Below are 10,843 nucleotides of genomic sequence, written 5' to 3'. Positions count from 1 at the left end.
GATGGGGCATCAAATGCACTAGGACATGGCATCGGGGCAATTCTAGTCTCCCCAGAAGGGAGTCACTACCCATTTACCAGCAGACTGAACTTTGATTGTACCAATAACATGGCAGAATATGAAGCCTGTGTCTTGGGAATTCGGGCTGCACTGGGGCAAAATATAAAGACTTTGCGGGTGTATGGAGACTCAGCCTTAGTAATCTACCAGCTCCGAGGAGAGTGGGAAACCAAAGATATAAAGCTGTTAGAGTACCGAAAACTAGTGTTGGATCTGCTCGAAGAGTTCGACGAAGTCACCTTCCACTACGTGCCTAGAGAAGAAAATCAAATGGCTGACGCTTTAGCTACCTTGGCTGCCACATTCAAGACTGGCGAGGGGTCTGAAATGATGCCAATTAACATGCAGTCGTATGAGTATCCAGCTCATTGTTACCAAATTGAAGAAGTGAAAGATACTAAGCCTTGGTACTACGACATTCTGCAGTATATCAAGCATCGGAGTTATCCAGAAAAAGCCACTGAAACCGATAAGAGAACCCTTAGAAGGTTGGCAGCTGGATATGTCCTTGACAGAGAGGTTTTATACAAGAAAAGCCATAACCAAGTTCTGTTAAGGTGCGTCGATACTGAAGAGGCAAAAATGATAGTGGAAGAAGTACATGATGGGGTTTGTGGAGCACATGCAAATGGACATATAATGTCAAGACAAATAATGAGATGCGGATATTTTGGTCCACTGGAAAGTGATTGCATCAACTATGCTAGGAGATGTCATAAATGTCAGATTTATGGAGACAAGATAAATGTTCCACCCCATCCACTTCATGTAATGACGTCACCATGGCCTTTTCCGTGTGGGGCATGGACGTTATCGGGCAAATCCATCCGAAGGCTTCGAATGGTCACCGTTTCATTCTCGTAGCAATTGATTATTTCACGAAATGGGTAGAGCCGCGTCATACGCCAGTGTCACTCAATCCACTATTTGCAAGTTTCTGAAGAAAGAAATTATATGTCGGTATGGTCTACCTGAAAGGATTATCACCGATAACGCAACAAACTTGAACAACAAGATGATGAGTGCTGCTTGCGAACAGTTCAACATAAAACATCACAATTCCACTGCTTACAGACCAAAGATGAACGGAGCAGTAGAAGCAGCAAATAAAAATATAAGAAGATAGTGGAGAAAACAACTGAAACTTACAAAGACTGGCATGAGAAGTTGCCTTTTGCTTTGTTCGCTTATCGAACCTCGGTACGAACTTCGACTGGGGCAACTCCATTTTCACTAGCCTATGGAATGGAAGCAGTGCTACCCATTGAAGTCGAGATTCCGTCTCAGGGTCTTGTCAGAAGTCAAACTGGATGATGCAGAATGGGCACAATCCAGATATGATCAGCTTAATCTGATAGATGAAAAGAGACTGAAAGCCATTCATCATGGTCAAATCTATCAGAAACGAATGATCCGAGCACATGACAAAAAGGTGCGCCCGAGAAGTTCCGCGAAGGGGATCTAGTGCTAAAAAGAATTTGGCCAGTCCATAAAGATGTCCGAGGAAAATGGACGCCAAATTGGGAAGGACCTTATGTCGTGAAAAAGGCTTTCTCCGGAGGAGCCCTCGTCCTGGCTGAAATGGACGGACCTGAACTGCCACATCCCATCAACTCGGACGCAGTCAAGAAATACTTCGCTTAGGATGAAAACCCGAGAGGGCGTCCTAAGTTGAAAAAAAAAAAAAAAAAAAACGTTTAGGGTGAAAACCCGGAAGGGCGCCTAAAATTAAAAAAAAAGAAAAAGAAAAAAGAAGAGAAAATAAGGTGGGTTCAAGATGAAAACCCGCAAAGGGCGTCTTGCAACTAAGGATGGGTCCAAGTTGAAAACCCGGAAAGGGCGATTTGGATATCAACAGTGGAAACATCCCGGCACATGAATCTTCTACGAACTCAACAAATCGGAGAAATGTTGCACCCTCCAAACATTGTCGCATTTTCAAAGATCCTTTGGCAAAGGTGCACTCAAAGTCACCAAACGGCTTTTCAACTCAGATGTGCCCACGTTATCGAGATCTAAGACATTCATTTACACGTCATTGTGTATTCGTTTCTAGAATGTTTGCCATGTATTATTTGTTCTTCTCCGCCTTTATGAATAAAGACCATCTTTCCTCCAATACCTTTTGAGCATCTTGAATTAGATTTAAACCTAATGGTTTATTTATTTTTATGAAAGATAATCGCATATTGCTGTACAAAGATTCATTGAAAAGTACAGGTACCCAGAAGCGATCAAGGCTCATGCACATGCTTGAGATGGTTGAGGAGCATCTTCAAAAAAAAAAAAAAAAAAATCATCAAACGTTTGAAGAATTTAAGATCAGAGATCGGACTTCAAGCTCAAGAGTCAACAACGACAGGCCACCGGAGATCGAGATTACTCTCCAGAGCTCAGAATAACATATGTTGCATATGCATTTTAGGCATACCTAAGAGCATGACATCCATAACATCACATATATGCATATCTTTGCAGGTTTTACCCAGAGCCAATTTCAACTTCACAACGAAGGATATTGGACTCCAGACAACGCAAGTTCAACTTCACGACGAAGGGACCGCTGGTTGTCAACAAAATTTCTCAATGTCAGAGCCAATTTCAACTTCACAACGAAGGATATTGGACTCCAGACAACGTAAGTTCAACTTCACGACGAAGGGACCGCTGGTTGTCAACAAACATTTCTCAAATACAGAGCCAATTTCAACTTCACAACGAAGGATATTGGACTCCAGACAACGTAAGTTCAACTTCACGACGAAGGGACCGCTGGTTGTCAACAAACATTTCTCAAATACAGAGCCAATTCAACTTCACAACGAAGGATATTGGACTCCAGACAACGCAAGTTCAACTTCACGACGAAGGGACCGCTGGTTGTCAATAAGCAACTTCTCAATTTCAGAGCCAATTTCAACTTCACAACGAAGGATATTGGACTCCAGACAACGCAAGTTCAACTTCACGACGAAGGGACCGCTGGTTGTCAACAAACATTTCTCAAATTCATAGCCAATTTCAACTTCACAACGAAGGATATTGGACTCCAGACAACGCAAGTTCAACTTCACGACGAAGGGACCGCTGGTTGTCAACAAACAACTTCTCAATTTCAGAGCCAATTTCAACTTCACATCGAAGGATATTGGACTCAAGACAACGCAAGTTCAACTTCACGGCGAAGGGACGTGGTTGTCAACAAACAACTTCTCAATTTCAGAGCCAATTTCAACGTCACAACGAAGGATATTGGACTCCAGACACAAGTTCAACTTCACGACGAAGGGACCGCTGGTTGTCAATAAACAATTTCCCAATTTCAATTCACAACGAAGGATATTGGACTCAAGACAGTACCAGTTCAACTTCACGACGAGGATGTCATTTCATGAGTGACAAACCAGTTTCAACGTTGGACCTCAACCACAGAGGATATTCAATATGGTCGAAATTTGTGTCTTCTAATCTTTGCTCTATTGTCGTTACACGACAATGAGCAAAGAGGGGCAGCTGAAGACACTAAATTTCATCAGATTTAAATAATGTTATTTCATATAATAATTTCTAACCACATTACATAATATACATACTTAAATTCTTTTTTTTTTACACAGGCCCTTTACAAATAAAATGATAACAAACGGCCCAAATACAAGTGACCCAGATCCAACGCCTCAGCAGCCCAAGGCATGTGACCAATAGGCTAGGGTTTCCAGAAACCCTAGCGCCGTTCTCTCCTTCAACTCCCCATGGCTGCACGTTTCTTCTCTCCAACGGATCCGAGTTCTCCGGCGCAAGACTCTCGGCCACCAAATAACCACCAACAAACGTAAGCACATGAGACACCAAGCAAAGCAGCGTGTGTTAGTGGGATTCCAAACAACCAAACCGAGTCTTACTCGGATTCAATCTCTAAAGGACAGTTTTTTTCTTATACTATAAATATGTAATCAGAACCCAGTGGAAGGGGGGATTTTTTCTTTTTCGTACTGAATACAAGTAAAGTTACAAACAAAAATTACCAGCAAGACATAACCAAGCATTCAGATTTTCTCGAGGGTTTCGTGCAAATATTTCGAAAAGAAAGGTAAAAAGTTCATACCTTTTGCGTGATTTCTTCCTGTCTGGTGTCTTTGTTGAGCTTTGGTTCGAAAGAAACCCAAAAGAGAGCATTTTAGCCGATGAACGGAGGGGTTTGGCCGGGATCTTCTTCTGTAGATCTAGCCCCCGAGGCTCGTTTTTTATAAAAAATATTTCGATTTTTGAAAACTAGATTTAAAAAGCTTTGGAAAACAGAGGAAAAAACGGGTTTTTGCCGCCGATGAACGGCGGCCGTTGCCGTTCAACGGCGGCGGCGAGGCGGCGTAGGGCGGTCGGTTTCTGGATTCTTGAAGAATCCGGCCGTGTTCTTATTTTCTGAAGAACACTTGGGAGCGTTCTTCAGAGAGGGGAAGAGAGATTCTGATTGTGAGGAGAGAAATGAAACAAGGAATATGTTTGAGTCATATATCAGACCCGTTCCAGCTCGTGCCCGACCCGATGAACCTCGAACCCGCGTGTTTTTTCAAGAAGCGAGAGATTTGCGTTTTGGTTCTCCAGTTTCAAAAACACTTAATTCGGTCCTCTGAATCGAGTATTGAACCCAAAAAACCTTGTAAATTGACCCTTGAGTTATTTCGTTTTCAATTTAGTCCCTACCATTATTATATACTATATTTTCATTATTATTACGTTTATTCCTTTATTTATATATATATATATATATATATATATATTTTTATGTATAATTTTATTTTATTTTATACTTATATATATATATATACATAATCATCGTTATTTTTATTATTTTAAGTATTATTGATAGCGTATATAAAATATTTTTTTTCTTTTATTATTATATGTATATTCTTTATATTTTTTTATTTTTATTTTTTTACTGTATGTATTTATTTTTATTTATCTCTATACATAACCATCGTTAATTTTATTATTTTAAGTATTACTGATAGCGTATATAACATATATTTTTTTTTCTTTTCCTTTTATTATTATCTGTATATTTATTTTATTCATTTGTTTTATTTAAATAATATATTGATATTTATAGCTTTCGTGTTTTTAACATCATTATCGTTTTCCTTTATCCTACTTTATTTTTTATTATTATTTTCATTATTCCTTTTTATTTTAGATGTAATATTTGATTATAGTTATTTATTATTTTAGTTTTTTAGTTTTTTATTTATTACTATTATATATATCTTCTTATTTTTCCCATTGTTTATATCTTTATTATTATTACCATCATATATATTCTTTTTATATTCTATATTTTCCTCATCTTATTTGTTTTCCATTTTACCTTAGGTGTTTTATTTGCATTCCTTATCTAATATATGTCTTGATCTTTAAGGGTACAATTTAAGCGATCTAAGGTAAGTAATTTGGATCGTCATTTTACATTTAATTTAAGTTTACAACTTTCTTATTAAAGACAACTGGAAATTACATAGTACCGAAAGGGCAGTTCAAGGGTGCTAATCCTTCCTTAGTTGTAACCGACTCCCGAATCCGACATATCTTTGGTAAGACGCAGATCAGGTAAGATATAAGGTATCCGATTGACCTATTTATTTTAACTAAATAATCGGTGGCGACTCTAACCCAATCAATCCAAGTCGAGGCCCAATTCCGGGGCCCAACTGAAAGACGGTTGCGACAGTATGTCTCCTCAAAAAGTTACAATTCAAAATGTATACCAATTGTAGAGCATTTGAGACTGATATTCAAATGCTGAAAATGTCAAATTTGTATATATTTTAGTTTCTGAATAAAAAAATAATTAAGTTAAAATAAGGGTCAGATTAGAGCTAATATTAAAATTATTTTTGATAGATTTCAAAACTAATATTATGGTTATTGTCCTTTTATGTTAAATAAGAAATCTTAAATATATAACCTTTTAATATCATATTTAATATTAAAATTATTTTTGATACATTTTAGAGCTAATATTAATATCATGTTTAATATTAAAATTATTTTTGATAGATTTTAAATCTAATATTAATTTTTTGAAGAGGAGAGAGAAGAAAAAGGACTCCATGAAAAGAAAGAAGAGTGTTCATGCCTCTAGAATCCATGACTAAATAGAATATGAGAAAATGAAGATGAAAAACTTCATGAAATGATTCAATATACTTACTCATTTAATATTAAAAATTAAATATATTTTATCCGGTACTCGAACATTTTTAAGCTTAAACCTTTTCTAGCTCAAGCCTATTTTGCCATTTCTAACTACAACTACCATGACAGTAAGCTTAAGGGATTTTTAAATCCATTTTATCATTGACAAAAGAATAACCATTAATATTTTAAATTGTTAACTATTATAGTCGTTAAATTATACTAATGTCACAATTAAAACTTATGAAACGAAAATTTGTGATAGAATGTGACATAACATGACATTCAATAGTATACTATTGAAGTCAACAAATATTAAAAATAACCAGCGGACTAGTTCAAATGGTAAGTAACTTGATATCGTTTAAGTAAAGTCTCAAGTTCGAGTTATTGTGTATGCAGAAAATCCCCTTTGGGAGACTCACCCACCAAAGCTAGGTGTGCGACCCGGGTGGTCCAGATTAGTCAGGACGAAGTTTGTAACTGAAGGGCAACAAAAAAAACAAATATTAAAAACAAATAAATTAAAAATATTAAAAAATATAAAAAATAAGAACATAATGAGTGAACTTAGTGGTAAAAGAGAATATAATTTTCCATAGAAGATTCAAATTTGAGTAGTTGCGTCTGTAAGGTGTGTATATTAACACTAAGAAAAAATATAAATAGATACTACCTTGTAATCATCTCAAACTAGTCGCTTCTCCTTTCGTCGTCATTTCTATTGTCGTTTGATAGTTTCTCCGATTGAAAATATCATTGATCTATTCTTGTAACATCCTAAAATCTTAAATCAGAAAATTTTATGAGCCTTGGTGGTCGAAATTTTTTTAAGAATTAAAAATATTAATTTTTAATCGTTAGGAAATATTTTTTTTGTTAGATTAAATTCATTTGATTGAATAATGATTCAATTTGAGATTAAGTTGAAAAGCAAAATGTAGTAATTGAAAGTTTAAGAACCAAATTGAAAAGGAAGCAAAATTCAAGGATTTGCATGGTCTTCGAACCAAAAGCCTTAATAGCAGAATTTGATGAGATTTAAATATTTTATTTAATATTTATTTATTTTATTAAATGAAAAGAAATGAGTTATGTAAGGACTAAATTGAAATAATTTTGAATTGAGAGACTTGTTTAGAAATTGGTCCAATCCTTAAGTTAATGAAAAGTGTAAAATTAAAAACCTCTTGGTAACTCAATCAAGGGGGAACTCAAATCTTTTTGTTATAGTTATCACTTGAATATATAGTTTCTACTTGCTTATTTCTTATCATTTTCAGCATTCTAAAGAGAGAGAAAAACCTTTTAAATATAGATTTTCACACTGCATGAGAGAATAAAGTTGTTTGAGTCATAAGCTTTCATTTGACACCATTAATTTAAGATTTCAAGTTATTTCCACAACTCTAATTTGCTGTTTTGATCCATGCATGATACTTTAATCCAAGTATAAAATCAAGCTAAATATTTAATCCACTATTGATACGCTAATTTGATCATTTTAATGGCTAAATTTTTAAAAAAAAATTAAAATGAACCTTTGGTTACTTGCTAAGTTCCGATACAATTGGAATGCCAATAGATTTATAATGCTGCCGTACAAGTTAATTAAAGATTTCAGTCTTGGCAAATCATAGGAGTATTGTTTATTTAGATTATGTCTCAAAAAGCCAAAGAGATAACTATTGAAATTATATCGTATTAATACTTGCGTTTATTTATGTTGTCTGATATTACATTACATGAGTTCTTGCTTTAAGCTAAAAAAATACAGGAATTAAGCTCAAGTTAGATGGAGAACTGCTAGATTATGCTTCAACCTCATAAATTCAGTATTCATAACAAGGTTGAAGAAACCAATTCATTGCTGACATTCACTGTTAATTACAGTAGCTGAAATTTACCAAGCTGGTATAATATATTACAGATGATTCACTATAGATTCAAATCAATGTCTTTGATAGGTTTCTTTCTTCTTGTTGAACTAATCCTCCAAAGAGAGTACAGCTCCACCGACATCCTTGCCGGGAGAACTATGAACCACCCATGAAAACAGCACCATGTCCGCTAGATTTCATGAACTTCTTGAACAAAAGAACCAAGATTGCAATGGCAAGTCCAACGGCGGCCCATGTAAACAAGCGGTCATCAGCAGATCTTTGAACCCTCATCTCTGACGGCCTTCGCATCTGCTGATGACTGGGTTCCCTGGCGGGAATCTCTCTCACTGCTGCCCTCATCCTCATTTCAGCGTTGACTGGAACCAGAGGCTCTTCTTCAACGGCCCTGTCATGTTCTGTTGGATTCAGTGGTCTGTTCTCAGCAACCATATTAACAGAATCCTGCTGAGTAGCTTGAGGTTCTCCATCACTGCTGGTAGGGTGCTCTGAGGCCTGTAAAGGGCTGAGTTGAGGAACAGGGGGTGCCTTGCTTAACATATTCATGAATCTGTGCCAACAAATACTTTTTTTAATAGAGAACCAAAATCAGCTAATCCAGGTGTAATTTATGCAAAACATACCTCATCAATAAGCTTTTGGCGCTCAGGAGTCCCGAATTTGGGTGGAGCTTCACCAGATTTGATGGCAAGAGCATGTCGTTCTTCCTTCTTATAATCTAGAGAACCTAAGGCACCATTTGGGCTGGTGGGCATAAAAGCAATCAGTGCCACTAGAGCAGTCCTCACTATCAACACCAACAGCTAGATTAGCCAGGTTTTATCAAAATTTTGTTTGACCTAGAAGAGGACATACAAATATTCATCGAATACTCAAAGTTGAAATTAATTTCTCGTCATTCAATAAGCATCTTGTATTTCATAAAGCTTAGGAGCAATGTCTTAAATTGCACTAATTAAACTCTTTTTACTCAACAAGGTATCAACTCTTAGATAATCACACAAAACCTTTTGGTTCCATTTCAAAATACAGAAAAAGAAAAGGAAACTCAGATTAATGACATGCCATAATGAAGGGATACGAAACAGTGTAAATACAAGTATACCAGTTTAAAATTTTTGAAAGGTCGGAGAAATGGTTGCTTCTCAGCTAGTTCAGCTGATCACTTCATTCAACAAGGTAGGGAGGAGCTAGAAAGGTAGACCACAGATTGATCAGGAGAATTAAAAGTCTGAAATGTATTATTTTTGTTTTCCAACTTTTACATGCAAGTAAATACAAATGAGATTCATATCAAGAAGAAATGATAATGTACAGATCTCTTGGCATTGCCTAATGGAGTTGGATACACTTGCACCGTTCTATATCGGGTGAGGTTGGTACTGGTGGACGTGGTCAACGAACGGGACAACTAGGGTTGGTTTTCTAGAGCTGAAGAGGCTTACTAAAAAGGTCATGGAGGTTGTTAAATGTGTTTTGTGTAGCAAATCTTCATAAATAACCACTCAATCCGATCTTATGAACCAAATGAGAACTACAACAATTCAATAGTTGCTAGTAAGATTTTTTGTGAATGCTTCCGAAGAGCATCACCAAATAGCAATGGAATCAAAATTACAACATACAAACACTTTTCATTATACTCAATATCCTGATCTCATTCTCATATACAATTTATATCGAAATTATGCTTTAGCATTCAAGTCTTCAAGAGAAATGAATACTAACCACTCCAAGATGGCTGCCAATGCTCCGGGTGGTGATTCGATATACTTAAGCAAATTTTAGTTTGGGTTTCGAAACGCCCATTTGGCTGAAAATTAGACATGCAAAGAAACTCGTTACCACACCAAAATAGATGATTACCAACACAAAAATGATGCATATATGTATATATGTTCGTATGTATTTATAAAGCGAGCGCTTACAGTCAGCAACATAAACGAAGGGGGCTTAAACGGGTACTCAGCAGGCAATTGGATCCTTCCATGATAAATCCCTCCTTCAAATTCAGAATCCCTGGGACCCCTAATTGCAAATTGCCATTCAAATATGTTCTCCTGAAAACCGATCCAAAAGAAGGGGAAACCCCAAATTATAATGAAAAACCACAATAATATCATAAATCGACGAACAATTCGCCTCTTAATTGGACAACAAATAAAAAAAAATTCTCAAAACCCTCAAATAACTTCACGTTCCATCCAAAAACTGATTCATTAAATCGGAACTCAGAAAAGCCCTGAAGTTTTGAAATTTGGGGGGGGGGGAGAGAAAAACAGACCTCGAGAGGGAGGCTCATGAAATCATCAGAAGGGTTGGATTGCATCTCCTTAACCTCTTGTAAAATCCTTTTCACAGCCGGATTTTTGAGGTTGTACCTGTCTTCAGCCATTGGATCACGATCTGATCGAATATCGAACCACCAGATGCACAACAGCAGTCGCTTCCACCTGGTCCACCACCGTTCCGGTCAGTTTACTAACCTCCCCCAATATAAAATAAGTATTTATTCAACGGCAAGATCGAGAGACAAAAGAAAAGTTCGGAGCTGCAATGAGCTGTGAACTCGACACGTCATCTGATGAGTGTTGCACGACGTGACAGTATTTTATTGGAAGGGAGGAGATAGCTTTTTGTTTTTATTGGTTTTTTTTTTTAAATTTGAAATATATTTTTAAATCTTTTAA

At 36.3% G+C, this 10,843-nt stretch overlaps 1 protein-coding gene across 1 annotated transcript; it reads right to left on the bottom strand.

The window, feature by feature from the left end:
• Positions 1 to 8,099: 8,099 nt before the first annotated feature.
• LOC120203580 (ubiquitin-conjugating enzyme E2 32-like) lies at positions 8,100 to 10,662 on the bottom strand. The gene is given in 6 exon segments (XM_039203832.1): positions 8,100 to 8,691; positions 8,693 to 8,703; positions 8,777 to 8,940; positions 9,882 to 9,966; positions 10,082 to 10,213; positions 10,438 to 10,662. Coding segments are annotated over 6 exon segments (906 nt in total). The 5' UTR covers positions 10,549 to 10,662; the 3' UTR covers positions 8,100 to 8,288.
• Positions 10,663 to 10,843: the final 181 nt, after the last annotated feature.

Source organism: Hibiscus syriacus, unplaced genomic scaffold, assembly GCF_006381635.1.
Source record: "Hibiscus syriacus cultivar Baekdansim isolate YM2019G1 unplaced genomic scaffold, ASM638163v2 tig00010050_pilon, whole genome shotgun sequence".
In the NCBI taxonomy this organism is placed as follows: domain Eukaryota; kingdom Viridiplantae; phylum Streptophyta; class Magnoliopsida; order Malvales; family Malvaceae; genus Hibiscus; species Hibiscus syriacus.
This window is presented reverse-complemented; position numbering and strand designations above follow the sequence as displayed.